General features: G+C 37.0%; 1 protein-coding gene across 1 annotated transcript; it reads right to left on the reverse strand.

Moving 5' to 3' along the window:
- Positions 1–15: 15 nt before the first annotated feature.
- Positions 16–1,873, reverse strand: LOC131944113 (ankyrin repeat domain-containing protein 50-like). The gene is made up of 2 exons (XM_059304621.1): positions 137–1,873; positions 16–27 (listed from the first exon to the last, which is right to left on the reverse strand). The coding sequence occupies exons 1-2, from the start codon at positions 1,871–1,873 to the stop codon at positions 16–18; spliced, it is 1,749 nt and encodes a 582-aa protein (XP_059160604.1).
- Positions 1,874–23,441: the final 21,568 nt, after the last annotated feature.

Here is a 23,441-nt window from a genome sequence, read left to right on the forward strand (position 1 = left end):
GATATTTCGCAAATACTAACCAAATAACTAAAATCAGAATTACAAAAAATAGAAATAATTGTGTAGATACAGCTACAATTTGTATTATATGAGGGTAAAAAAAGGTCGTAGCGCCATGTTTGAAAAATATCCCAACAACATGTTCATGTCCTTTTCGAGATGCTATCATTAATGCATTTTCTCCGTCGTCTTCAACACTGTTTATATCTGCCCCATGTTTAAGTAGAAAGTTGATTACATTTGCATGTCCGTTTTGAGATGCAATCATTAATGCATTCCATTTTCTATTTTCTAAATGATGTACGTCTGCTCCATTTCTAAGTAATATATCGACCACTTTGTCATGCCCATTTTGAGATGCAATCATTAATGCATTCCATTCCTGTTCTTCGACAGCGTTTACGTTTGCTCCATTCTTAAGTAGAAGGTTGATTACATTAAGGCGTCCGTTTTGAGATGCAATCATTAATCCATTCCACCCAGTTTGATAAGTTTGACTTATGTTGGCTCCGTGTTTGAGTAAAATATCTACAACTTGTTCATGACCAAACTCACAGGCAATAACGAATGCATCACGGCCAATATTGTTTACTAGCTTCAAATCTGCTCCGCTTTTAAGTAACATATCTACCACTTTATCATGTCCGTTACGAGATGCAAACATTAATGCATTCCATTTTCTATGTTCTAAATGATATACGTCTGCTCCATTTCTAAGTAATATATCAACCACTTTGTCATGCCCATTTTGAGATGCAAACATTAATGCATTCCATTCGTGTTCTTCGACAGCGTTTACGTTTGCTCCATGCTTAAGTAGAAGGTTTATTACATTATCGTGTCCGTTTTGAGATGCAAACATTAATGCATTCCATTTTCTATGATCTATATGATTTACGTCCGCTCCATTTCTAAGTAATATATCAACCACTTTGTCATGCCCATTTTCAGATGCAACAATTAATCCATTCCACCCAGTTTGATAAGTTTGACTTATGTTGGCTCCGTGTTTGAGTAAAATATCTACAACTTTTTCATGACCAAACTCACAGGCAATAACGAATGCATCACGGCTAATATTGTTTCCTAGCTTCAAATCTGCTCCGCTTTTAAGTAACATATCTACCACTTTATCATGTCCGTTACGAGATGCAAACATTAATGCATTCCACTTCCTCTGCTCTACATGGTCTATGTCTGCTACATTTCTAAGTAACATTTCTACTACTTTATAATATCCTTTTTGTGAGGCTAACAAAAGTGAGTTCTGTCCATTTCTTAAGGTGTAGTTTACATCTTGAACTTTTTCCAATAGAGACACTACCAACGGAGACTCTAGAGATACAATCGTCATTTCAGTATTATTCAGCTTTTTAACAGCGAATTCTAAATTGTAAAATGTGTTTACTGATATACATTTTGTATTAATTCCACAACTCAGTATGTTTTTCAAAACATTACATGTCGCAGCGATTATTTGTTTGCCACTAATAATATCAACTCCAATTATTTCAGCAGACCTATTCAGTAGAATGTCTACTACGCTGAAATGGCCACCAAGGTATGCTAAATGTAAAGCAGTGTCACCTTGTTGGTTTGTATGGTTTATGTCAGCTCCTAAATGAAGTAATAATTTAACAACCTCATGTTGTCCATTATACGCTACAAGTAAAAGTGGTGTATTACCATTACCGTCAACATGATTTATGGCTCCGAATTCTTTAATAAGTAACTGTACTTGCCCAATGTTGCCATAAAATGCTGCTAACAACAAGTCAAAACGTTTTCCTATTTCCTTTTTGTCCTCAACACTTGTTCCTATAAATAGTATAGCTAAGGTGAAAACAACCCTCAGAATACTTATTGTATTCATTGCTGTTTTATTTCTGTTTTTTTTTTATTTCTATGTCCAAAAGCTGAGGTAATCAAATATGCACATTTGATTGATCTGAAATATAAATTTAATACTATTACATATGTGTGTGTTTACAGATATAAAATTAATACTTAATACAATGTATTCTGGATGTGGTTGAAATAATAACTTGATCAAAGATACATCAAAGTTGTATTTAAATCAACCAGAAATGTAAATCAAAAACAGCTGAAATTAGTAACAAAAGGGAAGTAGTCTGGAGACGGATACCTTAATACAAAGACCATACTATTTTTTCAAAGCACACATGAACTTCTGTATGTTCGATCTTCAGACGCGCGAATCGATAACTTTTTTTTTAACGGGTCATTTTGCATATTGCCACCCTCCGAGAGGTAAAACGACGTCGCCGTTGATACATACGGGAAAAGAGCCTCGTATATGTAATTTAGCAATATTTTAACGAGCGGAGGTCATATTTAATTTGACAACTATGCATGTAAACTACACGTTTAGCGACTACCAAGGTTATACATTGACTAAAATTAGAATCTGTATTCCCTTTTGTACATGTATGCTCTACCAGTAGTACTCTTTCTAACACTGTGTTAGTAATTAGTACTGTTTTGTAATTATATGTTAAAATTAATCTTCGTTTTAACAATTCCAAATTAAAACCATAATTCTTTTTCTCGTTTACAATAAAGATTGCTTCAACGTAAACAGACTCTGAGTACGAATAACCCAATTTCTCCCTGTATCTATTATCTTCAGCAAGCCAACAGAAAAGTGTTCCTTTTTTTAAAAAGAGCTTCTGTCATTTGTATAAATGTCTCAATTCAAGTCTCTGGCGTTTCCCACAGTTTTCTTAACCGTCGCAGTACGCTAAACTCGTTGCACAGCCCGGAACGACAATTGACAAAAATGTGTCAACCATAGCCGCATTTTTTGTTGGTCTTTTGAACATTCTATTTCACTATTTTCTATAACCACAACTGCGATATTCTGTTTAATTGCCAATACACACCAACACACAATTCCACAATCAGAGGTTACAGTATGTTCTTAATAATGAATGTAGTATGAATAATCACTTTAAAATGGAAAAAAAATACGAAAATTATCAACAACTTTAGATTTGCAAATGTGTTATCTCCCCTATATATGTTACTGTCATAGCTTAGATATATAGAATTAGACTAGATTAGTAGAGGTTACTGGGGACAGCATGAACTTGATGGTAGACGATTTGGTGCGAGAGTATTGTGCGCGTGTTCAATAAAATATTTGTGGCGTGAGTGTGACGTCAGCATGACGCGACAATGGACCGACGACGTAAGACGCAGCAGTGAAGTTCGATGGGGGTTAGCTATAGTTGAAAACGGACGTATTTCATAACTGTTTAATAGATCTATTAGTGTGTGATATTAAAGTTAATGTTATTTTTATGAACGAAGTTGTTAAAGTCGTTCATTAGTTTCTGCGGAAAGATAAGAGTGTTCCCGTCCTCCTTCACAAGCTTTTAGTTGCAGTGTTAATAATGGCAGTATCTATATATATAATTCTCTTCTGGGAGCCGTTAGAAAACAAGCTGCAAGCGCCTCCTTGCAGTCCCCTCTCTTTCTCTCTATCACTATCACTACCACCCCCACCCCACCCCCACATTGTCTGGTGAGTTGTGGTCACTCTAAATGTTTACTAAGATAAATGTTTACAAATCGTAGAGCCGTAGAGCCGGGTTTCTATTAGGGGCAGATAATTTAGTTCAATATTAAACTTACAGGAGGTAACTAAGAAATAACTAAGAGGAGGCTGCTTTCACGGGGGGGGGGGGGGGTGTAGGGTCGGGGTTAGGGGAAAGGGGGGGGGGGGGTAGTGTTTTAAAGCAAATATTTTCAGTGGCAGCATTGGTACTGTCGAATTCACAAATTACGAATTGCTGAAAAGTAGAAAAAATACTTACAAAAAACTTTTTAAAAAACCACGTTTTTCTTGTGGACTAAAAAGTAGAAAATAAATTTTTCTTTTGTGCTTCCTCGGTGCAGGTTCTTTTGATGACTGACAAAAAACATGGGTACGTTCACCATCAAATTTCCCGACCCATCTGCCCGACCCACGTTTTTTTGTCAGTCATTACAAGAACCTGGTTTTTTAAAAAGTTTTTTATATAGTTTATTTTCTACTTTATCTAATGACTTGATTAAGTGTTTATAAATACACGGACTAAAAATCTTGAGCGACCAGGATTCGAACCTGGGTTGTCGCGGCCACAACGCGAAGTACTAACCACTATACGATCACGGCCAGCGTGCTCACATCGATTAGGGCCGAAGTAACTGTGTCAATAGGCCTCCAGTCTTGTCGGTATCTTTAGAAATCATGTCCTCAATTTTATGGTCCTTGGGGCGTAATTAAATTAAGCTAATTACGGTCTCTAATTGCTAGTTTTTATGATTGCCTCTGAAATTGTTAGGCGAAAGTAGCCTGCATGCCAAATTTCATATCTCTAGAGCAATCAGAAGTGGGCTAATTTTCGATGTCAATTTTAACAACAAACAAACAAACAAACGCGAAGCTGAGTTAAGAAAAACGTGTTAAAATAAAACAACTAAATAGCGGCGTATGATACGCTGCGGGTCGGCTCGTTCAGAATAAAGATACATAGATGAAGTATCATACACACTTATAAAACCCCACATCACAGTTACCTAGTATCATAATGTTAGCATTGCATATGTAGCGCCATTTTTTAGCTTGTGCAAACTCGACCGACCGTAAATCCATTATCTTTTACATGGTTCATGTCTACTCCACCTTTAATTAGAATATCTACCACCCTGTAGTGTCCATTTTGTGATGCAAACGTTAAAACATCAAATACCATACTGTTTAACGTGGTGCGTATTTGACCCATCTTATAAAGAATGTACACACGCCTGTTGTACCCTTTTCCAGATGAAACGATTAATGTCACACCGATGTTGATCAAGTTTCGTTGCTGTTTTAATATTACCACCAAAATCTGTAATGCAGTACGTAAATTAAACTCAATCTTTCACATGAATTTGATTAACATAAACTCAACTGCAAGTATTAGCTTGGTCATAAAATCATGGCCATTTCTTTTATGAATTGTTAAAACATTTAGTTCATTTTGTTTCTTTTTTATTGTGTATGTACTTTTTTCCTAAAGCATAAAATTTTTCATGAATAATCGATTGATGTTTCCATTGAAATATTGTAAGTTTTTGTCTTTAGTAAAAAGAATATGTCATCTAATTTTATATCATAAAAAACAAAAAGATGATTTTACTGATAATTTTAAAAAAAATAATTATGGAATGGATCCTCATCTTAACCCTGAATCATTTTTTTTTTCATTATGAACGTTATTTTTAGCACTCTAATTATTGACTTATGATTGCGCGAGGATCTGCTTTAATAAAAAATAAATGGATTCTTTTGTTTTAAAAAATATGGGCTTTAACTGGTCCACATTACAGATGAAAATATGTCACTCTGACTTGTCGATTTAATGAAAAAAAATTCATTGTTTTAGGCCGCCACTGAACTTTCGTTATTTGATTAATGTTAGCTGTAACGGACACCAATCTATCAGCCAGATAGATGGCGAACGCTCCCGGATTCGTTTAACTGATTACACACAGATGGCGACAAGCCTAAATAAAAGAAAGTTAACACACTAGTTCGCTAGGACTCGTAATTGTCTAGGGGAAACACTAGAGAAACTACTGATGCCAACAATACATTTAATCTGCATATAACTTGTAATGAGTGTACAAAGTCGTGGCAGAACACTAGATTTATACAGGAATAAAATAGATTTACAGAATGAACGAAACCCAACTTACAATGTGTGGGAAATAATAATATGATACTCTATCACAGCTTTTAACACTTCAGAAAAATCACCACAGTTTACACAACGCTGCTATAAGCATAAAGAATTACTTAACCACAAGTAATATAATAATATGCTACTTAAACAACTTAGTACTACACGGCAACACACAGGGCTTAGGTCTCTCAACGACGTCTGATCAATGAGCTGCCTATTGTGTGTCACCAAGTCTCATACGACCACACAGGTCGAGGGTCATGGGATCAAATGTGATCCAGGCCACAAGGGCCACCCTGAGGGTCATGGGATCTAACCGGGAACCGAAACCCGTGATCCAGGCCACTGCGTAACAGGGCCACCCTACTCGGTTCCGAACCGAGGAATCGAGCCTCGGCCGCCGCCGTGGCGCGCCGAGATTCTAACCGCTGTGCCACACCACAGACTATATATGGTATTATAACAACTGTCAAAATAAAATTACCAGACCTAAGTAGGTCACATCCCCTCCCTTTTTGGAAGTGGCAGATAGGTTCCACAAAAACATACATAAGTAACCAATCGTGCATAAAATAAAAAAAATGTTCTACAAATGTAGCCAACCAAAATCTTTATACCAGGTGAAAACATCCCTGGGAATAAAAGGGAAATAACTCAAGCTTTTACAATTCGTGAAATGGGAGTAACCCTTTCAAAAAATAATAATACATCAAAGTCCCTCAGAAAAGGGTATTACAATATTTCCATGTGGATATTAAAAGTGGTAAACCCGACAGGGTAAATCCTTTATTTCAATGACTAGCTACAATATCAACTGAGTCATGTGAGACTTATTTTCATAAAAGATTACATATTATGAAAAACCACCTTTAAATAAGGTTCACCTGAAAATAAACAAAATATTCAACAGGATTGTAATTTTGAATAAAATTCAAAACTCAGACCACTCACATTCATGTGAGTGTCACCCAAACAAACCACTTATATAAGGTCTCAACCAACCACAAAACATGTCACATGATCAATGTGGGTAATAAAATTTTACATCCTTGACAAACAGTCAGCCACAACATTATCAGTTCCTTTAATGTGTGAAATTACCAGATTAAAATTTTGGAAATATAAACACCATCTCAATATTCTGTGATTCTTTTGTCCTAACTTAGAGGTAAATTTAAGAGGATCATGGTCAGAAAATACCATGACTGGATTGATTGAAGAAGTGATATAGACTTCAAAATGTTGTAAGGACAAAACCAAAGCTAAAGTTTCTTTTTCAATAGTGGAGTAATTTTTTTGGTTTTCATTTAACTTCCTGGATTAAAAAGCGATTGGATGGTCAATCCCCATGTTGTCTTCCTGAAATAAGACTGAGCCAATGGCTAAGTTGCTAGCATCAATGGCAAGTTTAAAAGGCTTGCTGAAATCTGGTGCAGCCATAACAGGAGCATTAGATAAAAATGACTTAATGGTTAAAAAAGCTTCATGACATTTAGTTGACCATTCAAACTCAACACCCTTTTTCAATAAGGCAGTAAGTGGTTCAGCTACAGCTGAACAGTTTTGACAAAACCGCCTATAGTAACCTGCCATCCCAAGGAACTTTTTGATTTCTTTACAATTTTTGGGAGGAGGCAACTTCACAATAACATCTACTTTAGCTTCAATGGGCCTAACTTGGTTAGTTCCCACTTGATAACCCAAATAGGTAATTGAACCTTTACAAAAATCACTTTTATGCAGGTTTACAGTAAAATTAACTTCAGACAATTTTGTAAACAGGTCAGTCAACTGAACAATATGTTCTTCAAAAGTATTAGAAAATACTACTATATCATCTATGTAGGCCTCACATTGGTCTATGTCAGCAATGACAAAGTTAATGACCCGCTGGAAAGTTTGACCAGCATTTCGCATACCAAAAGGCATACGTTTGTATCTATAAAAACCATTAGGGGTTACAAAAGCAGATATTTCTTTTGCACGGTCAGATAAGGGGATTTGCCAGTATCCTGACAGTAAATCAATTTTGGAAATTATCTTAGCTTGACCAACTTTATCAATAACGTCCTCTATTCGAGGTAATGGGTAGGAATCAGCTTTGGTGAGCGCATTGACCTTCCTAAAGTCGGTCACAAACCTGAAAGATCCACCGTCTTTCGGGACTAAAAGGCAGGGGGAACTCCAATTGCTGAAACTGGGTTCAATGATACCATTCTTGATCATGTAATTAATTTCATCTTTTATCAAAACAGCTTTTTCTGGGTTAACTCTATAGGGGTGTTGCTTGACAGCCTTTGCATCACCTACATCTACATCATGAGGTTGTACCTTTGCTTCTTTGGGGACATCCCCAAAAATAGAGGGAAATGTCTCAAATAACTAAGACAATATGTGGCTTTCCTCAGTGGACAAATGCATAAGGTGGTCATTTAAATTATCTAAAAAGGAAGAATTTACCAATTGTGGGGGTTTCAATTTATCATGTACCACATCATCAGAAACATTTGTACATACAGGTAAGGTAATTTTAGCTGTGGAATGAAGATTGGTACAATTGTCATAATACTTTTTCAGTGAGTTAACATGATACACTGTCTGTTTCTTTCTTCTGTCTGGAGTGTTGACAACATAGTTCAAATCACTTAATTTTGAATGTAACGTAAAGGGTTCACAATATCTTAAGGATAACGCATTGTTCAGGTGAAGCACGAGCACAAAAACTTTCTCGCCTGGATTGAATGTTCGTTTACGAGAACTCTTATCATACAGTCCTTTCATTCTCACTTGGGCCTTTCTTAAGTTCTTGTGAGCCAATTCGCACACGGCTTTCAATCGAACGTGAAAATCGTCAAAGTTCTCCACTTACTGGTTACTGGTACCTGTCCAACGCTCGTGGATCAGCTTCAGGGGACCACGGACAGAATGTCCAAACACAAGCTGAAAAGGAGAGTAACCTAGAGATTCCTGAACACAGTCTCTAGCGGCGAAAATAATCCATGGAACAGTTTCATCCCATTGGGTGTTACTTTTAGCGAACGTTCTCAGCATGGTTTTCAGTGACTGGTGAAACCTCTCAAGTACACCTTGAGACTGAGGGTGGTAGGCTGAGCTGGTGACGTGGGTAACGCCTAGCTTGGCTAGCGCTTCCTGAAAATGGTGGCTGGTGAAGTTGCTGCCTTGTTCTGTTTGAACGATTCTAGGTAATCCAAAGGTAGTGAAGAACCGGGTCATGGCTCTGACTACAGTCTTTGCCTTAATGCTCCGTAAGGGGAACGCCTCGGGAAAACGGGTACTTGAACACATAAAGGTAAGTAGGTACTCGTTGCCCGCCTTGGTTTTAGGCAAGGGACCTACACAGTCCATGATGATTTTAGAAAAGGGTTCTTCTAATACAGGAATCGGACTCAAAGGGGCCTTAGGAATTTTCTGGTTTGGCTTCCCGGCCAACTGACAGTTCGTGCAACTTTTGCAGTAACGCGACACATCCTTTTTCATTTTCGGCCAAAAAAACAGTTCTTTGATCTTCGCCATTGTTTTCGTGACTCCTGGGTGCGCTGACATCGGATGGTCATGTGCCAGTTTCAATATTTCATGCCGATAAGGTGGAGGGACCCACAGCTGGTTTTTACCCAACCATGGTTCGGCAGGTGAGGCATCCACTGGTACAGAGCGACGAAAGAAGAGGTCTTTCTTGGAGAAATACTCCCCATCGTCAGCTGAGAGTGATTTTTCGACCATTGCTTTGAGTTCCGCGTCGACTTGTTGAGCTTTAATGATGTCTTCCTGAGATATCCTCAGGGGTAAGCCCAGGCTTGTGTTCTCTGGAAGCATAGACTCCAGTTTGGGAGATGGATTTCCCGACGATGATGGTAGGTGTGGATCAGGCGTTGTGTCAGCCAATTGTTTGGTCTGGCTTCTTGTCACCACACATGCAGGATACAGTTCATTATCCTTATCTGGAACTGTTGACAAAGGGTTTTGAACCGTACAGGGGTATACTTTGCTTCCCGCAAGGTCATTCCCTAGAAGCAGGTGTACTCCTGGGACAGGAATACTATCTATTACACCTAAAATGACTTCACCTTCGACGAGATGATGTTTCAGGGAAAACTTGTGTAGAGGGACCACGGTGGATTCTGCCCCCACTCCTTGGATAATGGAAACATTCCCGGTGTTCGTCTCCGGTGTAATGTCCATTGAGCTTTTCAAAAGAAGTGACTTTGACGCTCCTGTGTCTCTTAGGACGGTGATATTCCGCTGAGACAACGGATCACCTGGTTTGCCAATGACAGCCTCTGCAATGAAAGATGAAAAGTCAACCTTTCTCGATCCCTCGAGATCGGTAGACTCGGAAGAAACTGGATGGTGGCGTGAACAGTCAAAATGTGACTGAACGTAATGGGTGGAGACTTGATTTCCTGTGGACACTTAGGGTTAGTGTCATTCTGAAGACTAGAGTTCAGATTTGAACTGGCTGCTTGATGGATGAGAGCATTGTGCGCTGAGGTACGCACAACCTCTCTGTTAACGTGATGACGCTTATAGCAGTCCTTGATAAGGTGACCAGGTCTCTTGCAGAACTGGCATACTGCTCGACGACTGAGAGTTGATCTTGGCTTCTCTCTGGACTGTAACGACTTCAAGTGTTGGCCAACAGGGGAACTGTTGCCAAAAAGGGGAAGTACAGGGTTGAGGCGGTTTCCTGACACTGGTGGTTTCTTATGCACCAACGTATATGTGTCAGCCGACTCAGCAGCCTTCTTGATGTCGACTATCCTATTATCCAGGATATGTAGACGTATGTCTTCAGGTATGGACTTTAGGAATTCCTCCCTCAGAACAAGTGATTTGAGTTTCTCAAACTCTGAGACTTCCTCTGAGTTTAGCCACCTTGAAAAAACTTTCTCTTTTTCGAAGAGAAATTCTACATAGGATTGAGTGGGTAGCTTTCGGAGATTTCGGAATTTCATCCGATAAGCCTCTGGGGTCAATTCGTAGGCTTTCAAAATGGCAGTCTTGACCAGCCCATAGTTAGTTTGAACGTCTTGAGAGAGTGCCTGATATGTGTTTGCAGCTTTTCCTGTAAGAACCGTGCTTAGTAAAGCAGTAATAGAAGTTTCGGGCCATTCACATGCCTTCGCTAAACTCTCAAATGAGTTAAAGAAGACAACCAAATCTATTTCATTAAACTTATGAACTAATTTCCCAAATTTGGCAATCACCTGCCCCACCGACAACTTTTTTGGTTTCTCTAGAGAAGTGACATCACCACTAACCTTGCAAAATTCTAATTCCAACCTCCTCTTATCTAAAGCAATTTTCTCCTCACGGAGTATCACACCAGCCAACAAACTCTCTTCGAACACACCTTCATTGATAAAATGAACTATTATTTTATCTCTTAGCACCTCTGATTTCTGAGTGGCAGAATAATCTAACTTCAATTCTTTTACAACACTAATTAAATCTTTCCTACTTAACTTCTCTACCTCCTCAATAGTGGGTTTTATAAAAAAAGACTCCATTTCAACTAGTTTCAAAATCAAAACAAAACTAAATTTAACACAGCCCAACGCTCTGCTATGAACTTGACCTTAAATCTAGGACACGACACGTCTGGCTGTCTGACCTAGATAACTCTAGCCTTGAGCGGCGCTTTTACACAGCCCCACTGGGTTAAAAAACAACTAACTAGAACTGAACCTAGTGTTTAAATGTTTAAACCAACAACTCGTACAACAGATTACATGCCGGCGAGTCCCCACTTTTGTAACGGACACCAATCTATCAGCCAGATAGATGGCGAACGCTCCCGGATTCGTTTAACTGATTACACACAGATGGCGACAAGCCTAAATAAAAGAAAGTTAACACACTAGTTCGCTAGGACTCGTAATTGATGTCTAGGGGAAACACTAGAAAAACTACTGATGCCAACAATACATTTAATCTGCATATAACTTGTAATGAGTGTACAAAGTCGTGGCAGAACACTAGATTTATACAGGAATAAAATAGATTTACAGAATGAACGAAACCCAACTTACAATGTGTGGGAAATAATAATATGATACACTATCACAGCTTTTAACACTTCAGAAAAATCACCACAGTTTACACAACGCTGCTATAAGCATAAAGAATTACTTAACCACAAGTAATATAATAATATGCTACTTAAACAACTTAGTACTACACGGCAACACACAGGGCTTAGGTCTCTCAACGACGTCTGATCAATGAGCTGCCTATTGTGTGTCACCAAGTCTCATACGACCACACAGGTCGAGGGTCATGGGATCAAATGTGATCCAGGCCACAAGGGCCACCCTGATGGTCATGGGATCTAACCGGGAACCGAAACCCGTGATCCAGGCCACTGCGTAACAGGGCCACCCTACTCGGTTCCGAACCGAGGAATCGAACCTCGGCCGCCGCCGTGGCGCGCCGAGATTCTAACCGCTGTGCCACACCAAAGACTATATATGGTATTATAACAACTGTCAAAATAAAATTACCAGACCTAAGTAGGTCACATAGCTCATTGTTATATAGATTTTGCTATTAAGAGAAATTTAAGTAAATGGGCCTGTTATATTAGGTCAACTAGATTTAACATATTCCTGTTTCTGTGTTCGTTCAGGAAAGCAGCACACGTTGAGTCAACTGAAATATCGATTCAATTGAAATATATTATCTATAAAGTTTGCGATCAAGACTAGAAGGTGATGCAAGAAATAAAGCATAATCAACAAAACATAAGTTAATAGCAAATATCAAATCAGTATAAAGTAAGGTGTCATTTAAATTAAAAACATTTTATACGGAAACATTATTTTATATTATATCCGACGCAATTTGCCTTTGAAATATTATGTTAAAATAAGTGTGTTCTTAACATGATTATTAATTAGTATTTATAAACTATTACCAGAGTAATCCAATGTCAAATTAAAACAATCGCCTTGACAATGTATAACATTCATAGATTCCGTTTGTTGTTTCAAAATGTTATCTCTATCTATTAATCTCTGCTTTGGCATTCGTGTGCGGTTTGGCCAGGTTCTCCCGCGGATAGTTCAGAAACTTGGTTCCGTTTATTGGTCACAGGATGGTACCTATACTTCACCACCCGCATCCCGTATGACCCGTTGATTATAGCGTGGATTAAAGCTTTGATTAAATTATTGATTAAAGCATTGATTTAATCGAACCAGTAGCTTGAATCCGATCCACGATTGTTGAATAACCCGTTGCAGCTTGGGCTACCCAAAGACCATAATTGCGCATACATTCGTTTTAAAGTATTCCCTTCACTTTGAGCACGATGGACACAACATTGGACGACTAAATCGAACCACAGTTTTCACTTCGCGCCAATGCGATCTTTTTACTTTGACCGATTTTAATACGTAATTATCGTACGGATACAAACGAAATGAAAACATATTTGACATAAAGTAATAATGTGTTATAACTTTGACTGATTTTGATACACAATTATGTGTACAAGTGAAATAAAAATAATTTGGACATGTAATAATATCGGATTAGAACATTGATCAGTGCCGAGAACAGCTTGTAAAGCACAGACTGGAACATGCAATTTATATGACGTAAGTACATATAAATAAGTTAAGAAGACTTTGCTAGATAAAGCCAGCCTAGTTACGACATAACATTACACTACATCGTGAATGTATTAGGGGCAGATAATTTAGTTTGAAACTGTTTTAAACTTAGTGGAGGTAACTAAGAGGAGTTTGCTTTCTCCGGGGGGGGGGGGTAGTAGGGGTTGGGGAAAATAGGGGTTGGGGGTGGGGGTAGTATCGTCCTTAACGACGTACTGATAGTGTTTTAAAGCAAATATTTTTTCTGTGGCAGCATTGGTACTGTCGAATTCACAATTTATGAATTACTGAAAAGTTGAAAAAAAAAAACAAATAAATAGCGGCGTATGATACATATATATTTCAAAGATCCATATAATATACAAATATATAGGACCTCCTTTGATTTCAACACATACTAGATCTACTACTAGGCTAGTAAATTTCTTTTAAATAGCTGTTATGCAGTAACATATATTTTGTGATATTAGTATTTTTTATGCTTGTCGGCCTTATGGCTGTCGGCCTTCTGGCTGTCTGCCTTATGGCTGTCCGCCTTATGTCCTGTCGGCCTTATGTCCTGTCGGCCTTTTGGCTGTCTGCCTTTTGGCTGTCTGCCTTATGTCCTGTCGGCCATATGTCCTGTCGGCCTTTTGGCTGTCGGCCTTTTGTCCTACATCCCAACTCTCCACATCATTCCTGATCCACGTTTCAGTGATCATCTGACCGTCTCACGTGACCGGTCATCTCCTGCAGTTCTATTGGTCTACCTGATTACCCTATGCTCTGTTTCTGCTACCTTCTACTTGAGCTCTCTAACGTATTACTTGCGTCATAACTAAAGCTAGTCCTTTTTAGGCCTAAGGCTAGCTTAGCTGGTAGCAACAGCTAGATGCTATGTAAATGTTTACTAGTTGGAGTAGATCTCTAGACTCTAGTACTTTACTACCAGATCTAGATGTAGAATTCCGACGAAACTAACATTTTTGAGTTGTGTTGCGAGTTGATCTAGACTCTCGAGCTTCTAGACTAGAAATTTTAACGTCTATGGAAGCAAATCCTAAAAGAAAAGCAGGCTGAAATCGGAGTCAATCGCTTCAATAGCGCATAACCAGTTGACACGTATCCTTAATTGTGTTGGAGGTTGATCCCTTCCAACACTAAAATTAAGAACGAAGAAGAAGATATATATCGTCCCCTAGCGCAAAATATAGCTTTACCTCTGCCTTCCGATTTTAGTCCGCGAAAAAGCGCACCCTCTTCCCCCACCCCCATCGGAAAAGCTGGGAGGCGGTTTTTAACGGTCACTGTTTCTTAATGTTATTTCTTTTTTAGTCAAGGTAGAAAACAGTTAAATCAGTATGTAAAGGTTTTTAGTCGTTAAATTTCTTTATTTAGACTGCAGCTAAAATGAGTTTTTTTCCAACCCATTTTGGTGCCCCTAGAGTCAGTGCCCAGGGACATATGTTCCCCCCCCTTCCCCTGCGCTACGCCTCTGGTACTTTTGCTTATAACTTAAATATTTCATGTTAAGAATATTCGCTTTTTGTAATAGGTTTAGTTTTAGTAAATTGTAGTACCTCATTACAACAAAACCAGTTTATTCTAATAGCATTGTTAGTGTTTATTGTATATATTGATTATTATATCGTTTAATACCAAGTATCGTTTGCCGTCTTACATTTGCCCGTTTTCGACAAGCTAATGTGCTAACCCTACTCACTACTAGCTAATGGGTAGGGTTATTGTGTTGTTAAATAGTGAATGTTATTATATTAAAATTCCATTTTTCCATCTGACAAAGGACATTCATTTGTGTGACGTAATTGTTTAGTTATTAGTTTCAGCAATTCGCATTCTTAACGCTATCTAGATTTTCTGACTCAGCAACTTATTTATCTAATATATAGGAATTAGTTAAATCTTGGTTCTTTCTTTCTACAAGATCGAACGACGCCCTTTATGAATATAACTACGTGAATTCTAAAAGTAAACAGATAAAGACCCCTGAGAAAGGCATTGTTTGCTCCTATTGAAACGAATACAAATACACCTTTGTTGGGTCGAATATGTCCCATAAAGATTGTGGAATTAAAATAATATTTTCTACCATAACAATGAATCAGGCTTCATAGATTACATGATGCATTTTAAGTTTAAGTCGGTCTTTTAGAACAAAATAGCGGAAATATATCTATGATTGTATGGCATTTTCAAACATGAAAGAGACACGATAAACGACAGCAACAACATATTTTTTTATTGATCTAAATAAACCCATGAGAACCAACCTGTATGTTATGTTATTGTAAGGCTAGTTTTGAAATTAATAGACAAGCAAACAATAGTAAGATTTGGAGAAAAACATTTACATCAAGCAGCTTTTTGTGCTACATAAAAAATGCAGTAAAATAAGAAAAGCATTTAATGGAGGAGAGCGCATTGTATACACACAAAATATATTCAAAACACAAAAAGAGAGGAAATAACTTAATCATAAATGATTCATTTTAAAGTTGAGTGACACCACAAGCATTTAATAGCTTTATCCATGCAACTATAAGAGGACTTTATCGAATAAGTTAGAAAACTATACTACATTTATTAGTAGAAGACACTGTAAATGTAATGTTAGATTGACTAATTTTAATCTTTGCCTGGTGAATTCTTACATTGTGAGCGTAATGAAACAAAAATAGGAAAAATAATTAAAAGCTACTCTGTAACAAGGCACGGAGAGCCAAACAAACGCTCTTTAAATAAAAGTGGTTTGAAAATTTGCAAAAAAGCACAAAGCGTGTGTGCGTGCGTGCGTGTGTGTATATGTGTGTATGTGTGTGTGTGTGTGCGTGCGTGTGCGTGCGTGCGTGTGTGTGTGTGTCAGCACCCCGCACCAGGAAACTTTAGCCCGCCCCCCAGTGGCGGAACTAGAAATAAACTGGGAGTGATCTCCCCTAAACTTTCTCGAATATTCTTATATAAAACAACATGGGATGGGAACTCGGGCTATAGACATGATTTTTAATCCATTTTAAATACTTAACGTTTTAAAAATAGAATAAAATCTCGTAGACAAAAGAATTGCACACCAAGTGAACGCCATATAAAAAAGTGCATAATAGTGCGGAATATTATTAGTACTTTAAAAATTTACATTAGTTTTTTGAGAAATCGGAAGTAGCGTAAATTACTACTTCCGGTCAATGGAAATTACTCAAAATTTAACAGAAGGTAGAGAATTAGATCTTTTACTTACATATGAAATTTCATTTATCTACCTGAAATAGTACTCAAGTTATAGGCTTTTGAAAAATTCAAAGTAGAAAAAGTACCACTTCCGGTTATTGGAAATCGCTCAAAAGTTTATACCTATCTACGATTTTGATAAAATACTTATATATGAAATTTCATCAACCTAGCTGTAACGGTACTCAAGTTATCGTGTTTACACACGGACAGACAGACACATAGACATACGGACAGAATTGCAAAGCCCAGTTTTTCAGACTGGATTACGCATAAAACCTCTTAATTTTGATAAATCTGAATTGATATTTTTTGCCCGATTGAAATAAGTCCTCTATACTTCGGATGTGATGAAGGACTGAGGTGTAATACGGTAAAAATTGTTAAAATTTCAAGTGATTTTTTGTGAACGGCTACAATACTTTCTCTATACTTCGTATATACGAGAAAGTAAAAAAGGGCCACCCCGCAATATGTGTTTGTTTGTCCTCTTCAATTCCACCGGGTCTTTACAAATGCAGATAATCTTGTTGTTATATTTCTATAATACCCTATCTACATTTGTGGAATTTCCAATTTCATACAGCGTTCGGATGTTTCTGGTGCCTATTCTGTATTTTGCTTTGGTTAGAAGATTTTAAAGAAATAGTTGCGCAATCGTAACACGGTGTAGAATATAGTCTATAGCTTGCTCACTGATGTCAGATGCATTGATTTACTTAAAAAGATCTATGGACGTGGTTATTAATAACTGCATGCAGCAACTTACACTTAATCACTTTTTTTTTACTTTCTCGTTTAAGGAATGTATAGGGCGTTTTTATTGAGTGAAAATAGTGTTATTCAAATCCTCGATTCGGAAAAAACAGCTTTAGAATTGTATTGGTATGCAATACGCCTGATATGGAGCTACAGAGCCTTCTCCTTTTAGAGCAAGTTGAAAATTGACAACACACATGTTAAGGCAGTATTTTTGTATGGTTTGGAAACTTGTACCGTTACCGAGGCAAATACATAAAGGATTCAGCTATTTGCAAACAAATATAAAGGGTAGATTTGTAACACTAAATGGCCTAAATAATTGGAAATGAAGCCATGTCTAAAAGCTTAAAACAACAGTCAATATACAGGGACATTTAAGTGAGTGAATGGGGATGGATCGGGCAAAAGCCTGACAATGGAATGGTACATTATCGCAAGAAAAGCGTTTGAAGTTCCAAGGTTAAGAGGAATTTAGGCGGGCTAGAAATTGTGAAGAAAGCAATGTAGAACTAAACATAAGTGCTGTCGGGATAAATTGGCGTAAATAAAGAGAGTTGCCAAAAACCGAGTCCGGTGAATTAGTACGACTACAGCCCTTTGTTTATACGGGATTCCAATAAAATACGTCAAAACAATTAATATTATCTATTTATATTATGTGTATGTGTTTGAAACCTAAAACTTGAGGTTAATTTTAGTTAGATCACATTTTATAGCCGATTCTAATGGAATTGTGCAGGGCAGAAATATGCTGATATAAGTACATACCAGAACTTTAAGGAGAGATCACGTGACCTCATTTAACATTTAGTAACTACGAGCCGACCCGCGGCATATCATACGCCGCTATTTAGTTGTTTTATTTTCTACTTTTCAGGAATTCATAATTTGTGAATTCGACAGTACCAATGCTGCCACAGAAAATATTTGCTTTAAAACACTGTCAGTAGGTCGTTCAGGACAATACTACCCCCACCCTCCTTTCCCCCAACCCCTACCCTACACCCCCCCCCCCTCGTGAAAGCAGCCTCCTCTTAGTTACCTCCCCATAGTTTAAAATCGTTTCAAACTAAATTATCTGCCCCTAATAGCCGTCACTAAACCCGGCTCTACGATTGTAAACAAACATTTAGCTGTGAACCACAGCTCACCAGAACATGTAGGGGTGGGGAGGTAGGGAACGCGCTTACAGCTTGTTTTCTTGCGTCTCCCAGAAGAGAATTATATATATACGAGCCGGCCCGCGGCATAACATACGCCGCTATTTAGTTGTTGTTTTTTCTACTTTTCAATGATTCATAATTTGTGAAATCGACAGTGCCAACGCTGACACTGAAAATATTTCTTTAAAACACTAAACCCACCTCCCGCTCCCCCCGCCACGTGATAGCAGCCTCCTCTTAGTTACCTCCTTTAAGTTTAAAATCTTTTCAAACTAAATTATCTGCCCCTAATATCCGTCACCAAACCCGTCTCTATGATTGTAAAATGTAAACAGCGTGAACTACAGCTCACCAAATCATGTGAGGGGGTGGGGGTGGGGGTAGTAGCGATAGAGAGGAAGAGAGGGGACTGTAAGGCGAGGTTGCAGCTTGTTTTCTAACTGATCCCAGAAGAGAATTATATATATAGATAGATTGGGAGTAACAAAAGAAGATTTGTTTATAAAAAGAAACTTCACTAGCATATCTTTTTAAACGTGTTTTTATCAAAGCTTTTCACTTTTAAGCTGATATTTTTTAACTGAGTTCAACACAGACACAATAGCATTAATAACAGTGTTTTAAATGTATTCAACATATACTTCCAGCAGCTCACGTTTTAGTTCTCGAAATATAACCTAGGATCTCTCCATCTGAAAGATTTTAGTAACACTAGATTAAAAGTATGAAGAATATGTTCACAAACAGGTATTGAATAGATATAGTGGTCACTAAATACAAAATCTACCTGGAGCTAATGGGATATGAATTAGTACGGAAGCAAATCAAAAGATTATGTTACGGCTCACGTGATATAAGCTGGCTAATCTACTGAGAGCTGCAGGCTACAATTTTCCAGAAACCGAAAATGCCGCCGTAGCAACAGTGTCGCTGTGTGCAGGATGTGATCAAGAATGTTAATGTAACAGAACACGTTAGACTGGGTCAACGACGGTAAGGGGCCGTAAACATTTGACTTCCTGGGTAAAACCCAACGTCACCCGTAACGTACCTTTCAAATATACGAATATTTATATCAGCATCCATTAATGGTATTGAGGCATTTTCGATCCGACATAAAATATTGTGGAAGCGTATCTGTAGGTCGTAGTAACGGTTGTGCTTGTTGAGTTACCATAAAATTGGGTCCTATGTCCACTCAGATTTAATGAAAATAAAGACAGCTCGACATGATGCTGACCACATTATTTCTTCATAAACCGAGGCACTGAAACAGTCATTCTATTTATCTTGCTGTATTGGAGATAAAGATCGAATAGGTAACTTTAATATGTATGATTGGTATATAAAAGTAATAACAAGCCTGAGCCTACTAATAAAAAACATATATTTTAAACACGTTTTGATATTGCATTATACTATCTTAAATGCAGAGTATAGAGGAAGTATTATAATCTCGGTGCAATCACGTGCAATTATAAAGTTTTCACCGTTTTACACCTCAGTACTTCATCACATACTGAGTATAGGGGACATATTCTAAATCCAGATACATCCTAATTTCGGCGTTTTACGAGTAATTGAATCAGAAAACTTGGGCTTTGCAAATATATCTCTATATCTGTGTATGTTTCTATGAACATGATAACTATAGTACCGTTAAAGCAAGTTGATGAAATTTTATGTATAAGTATTCAATGAAATTTGTAGTTCTATATTAACTTAAACCGATTACTGATTAACAGAGGTGGAACTTATTCTGCTTTCGGTTTTTCAAAAGCCTATAACTTGAGTACCATCTCTGGTTGATAGATGAAATTTCACATTTAAGTAAAATATCTAAATCTCGTTTTTTTTCTCTAAGTTTCGATTATTTCCGGTAACCAGAAGTAGTACTTTACGCTATTGTTGATGTATCAAAATTTTTTATTCATTTATATAGTACTAATATTCCGCACTACTACAAACACATTATTTCCTGCTTATTTTATGCGCACTTATTTTTTCTTCGAGATTCTATTTTATTTTTAAAAGTTTAAGTAAGTAAAAAGCATGTCTGTATACAGAGTTGCGTTCGCAAGTTGTGTAGAATGAGAATATTAGAGAACGTTTATGGGAGATCACTTCCGCTTAATTTGTTTAATTAGAATGATTATGAAATGAAAACTATCTTCTCAAATCGTATGAGGTACATACAAAATAAAGTTAATTATTTAACATATATTTATACGCAATAGTATATCATTTTTATTTTGATAAATTGTGGTGTTTTAGCACACATTAATGAGTAATCGCAAGTCAAACAGATACTACTAACATCAAATAATTTTATTTAATGATGATTCAGGTTTAAAGTCAGCACATGTATCTCATTTACTCTGTTTTCACACAATGTACCTATTTGCCAACTGTACTAAAGCATCAGGTAAGGTTGCTGGTAAAAAAAAAGTTGCATTCGGTTTGAATTGTATGAAGGTTGTTTGTCACGTTTAGCTGCCATCCTTGTGTTAGATAAACGAGTAGTTGGTTAGTTGCAACAGTTGGTTGATTAAGCGTTTTGTAGTTTTAGATTTAAGAAAAAAAACTCTTAATGTTACAAGATCTCGAGTCATCCATCAACACAATGTCATTATGATGTACAGAGACATTTTACTTAATAATATGCGGATTTTAAAAGTAACGCACACGACTGCTATATATGACTGTAACAGACAATATTTTATTAGGAACTACACATTATATTGAAAATGATTTGGATACAGCTAAGTGCGAAAAAAAAACGCTACGAGATACTGTTCCTAATACAAATACCTTATTGTAAATAATCAATGTTTTACACAAAGCGAAATAAACACTGAGACTTACATGCAGACATATGTTTTGTATCAGCTTTATTGCAGAAGTTGCCAAATCAGAGTTCATATTTCTAAAGGGCTTCACTCTTGTTCGATTAGGTTTTCTCTCCGATCACGCAGACCCAATTAAACTTTACACAATGTAAAAAACACAGCAGTAAGGGAGGGGGAGGTGGTATTTAACTCTTAATCAAGCGACGCTCAAGCCTGTTTATTGGATGGCGCTATTAAGTGGGTCAACTAAAAATAAACTACAGCACCTTGTTTTTAGTAATAGGACTTGAAAAAAAAAGCTGCGTAGTGAGCATGTGTTTAACAATTACGTAAACGTTCAGAACCCAAAATATTTCTATCAATTTATAGCAGGTTTTATGTCCCTGGAACTATCTCGTTTATTCTTAGGGAAATGATCTTTCATGTGTATTTTTAATTATTATTATTATTTTATAACTTTATATTTAAAAATAAATAAAGAATCAAGCAGAAAAAATAATTGCGCACCTAACGAAAGCAAACATTCCGATTATAATAAAATGGAACGATTGTACTTTCTGAAACAGAAATAGAGTAGGATACAATGTTATTTTACCGAAAATAAAAAAAAATGTGATAGATAACAATGTGTAAAATCGTAAACCTAGCTATGAAATTGTGTTGAACTAACCGAAACAGTAATCAAGTTATTTGGTATTTTTGTAGTTTTAGACTTAAGCGACACAGGGATTATAATCAAAATTATTTCTTTAGTAGTGAAAGCTTCCAATACAACGTCAGTTCGTTGTGTTTATTGCTAATGGGATGGATGTCTCATGAACTGTCCGTCTCTCGTGAGAATAACCTTTTATGTGCATATAAATTTATGTTACAGCGAACTTAAATACATAAATTCATTACGGTTTATATTTTCCACTTGCAGTCCAACATTAGGTACGACCTACCCAACTCTTCTTAACCTGACCAGTGTCCCGCCAAGTCTCATACAACAAGTTTTTATCGTTCAAAAAACAATTCCGACCGAGTATGGCTCGGACCACAGTAATCCCTTCATATGCTGAGGACGCAGAAACAGGTGAACTTTAGTTCACCTGCCATGTATCCCGCCAAGTTCCAATATACAACTTTATCTTTCACATAAAAAAAAATAATTAAAAATAACATAAAAATTGAAAAAAAAAAATGACATTGACATGAATTTTCTCGAACACGTGCCAAACGCCTTGTAACCTAATATGCTAACATCTTAGCTATCTAGGCTCATATAAGGAATGTTTTTACTAATAATAGCTTTTACTTTTATTCTGCTTAAGAAACTTGATTTACGCGAATAAGCCCTATTATTAGATCTATTTCAAATTAAATTTTATCTTAAATTAGCCAATTCCATAGCTAAACAAATAAAGATATATATAAAATAATGAAGGTCTGAAATAGTTTAGTATAGAAACTCATTATTATCTAGATATAGATCGTAAGAGTTATCTAGACTCTACGACTGCTTTAGTTAAGTCGAGTTTTCTCGTAGATCTAGAACCTAGATAGAAAATCACTTGTATTCTTGAACTAGCTGCATCCCATGCTCCGCCACGGTAAATCCTTTATAAATGTACCAACTTGGGAACAGAACAAAACTAAACACAACACAAACGAACGCAAAAAAAAAACACAAACGAAAAAACAAACACAACACTCATAACATAAACACAAATAAATTAAATGCAATCATAAAAGCATTTTGCTCATAGTCAAGCCCGTAGCGCCAAATCGCGCCCTTTCCGAGCGCCGGCTGACGCGTCTGACACAGTGAATTACTATAAAACAGGGCATAGCGACCCTTTGCGGCGCACGGGGACAAACTTTCGATTTGACCCCCCCCCTCAAACTTACGATTTGCACCCCCTACCCTCAAAATTTCAATTCCCACCCCATACCCTTAAACTTTCGATTTGCATCCCCACTAAGACTTTCGATTTGCACCACTTTTGATTGAAAATTCCCCCGCTAAAACTTTTGATTTGCACCCCCTCGATTTGCAAATTTCTCAATTTACGCGTTTTTTTTCCAGTACTT

Source organism: Physella acuta, unplaced genomic scaffold (genome assembly GCF_028476545.2).
Source record: "Physella acuta isolate Inbredline_101_S28 unplaced genomic scaffold, ASM2847654v3 ptg000481l, whole genome shotgun sequence".
Taxonomy (NCBI): domain Eukaryota; kingdom Metazoa; phylum Mollusca; class Gastropoda; family Physidae; genus Physella; species Physella acuta.

Coding starts and splice junctions, on each gene's coding strand:
- LOC131944113 (XM_059304621.1), bottom strand. CDS start 1,873: ATGAATACAATAAGTATTCTGAGGGTTGTTTTCACCTTAGCTATACTA.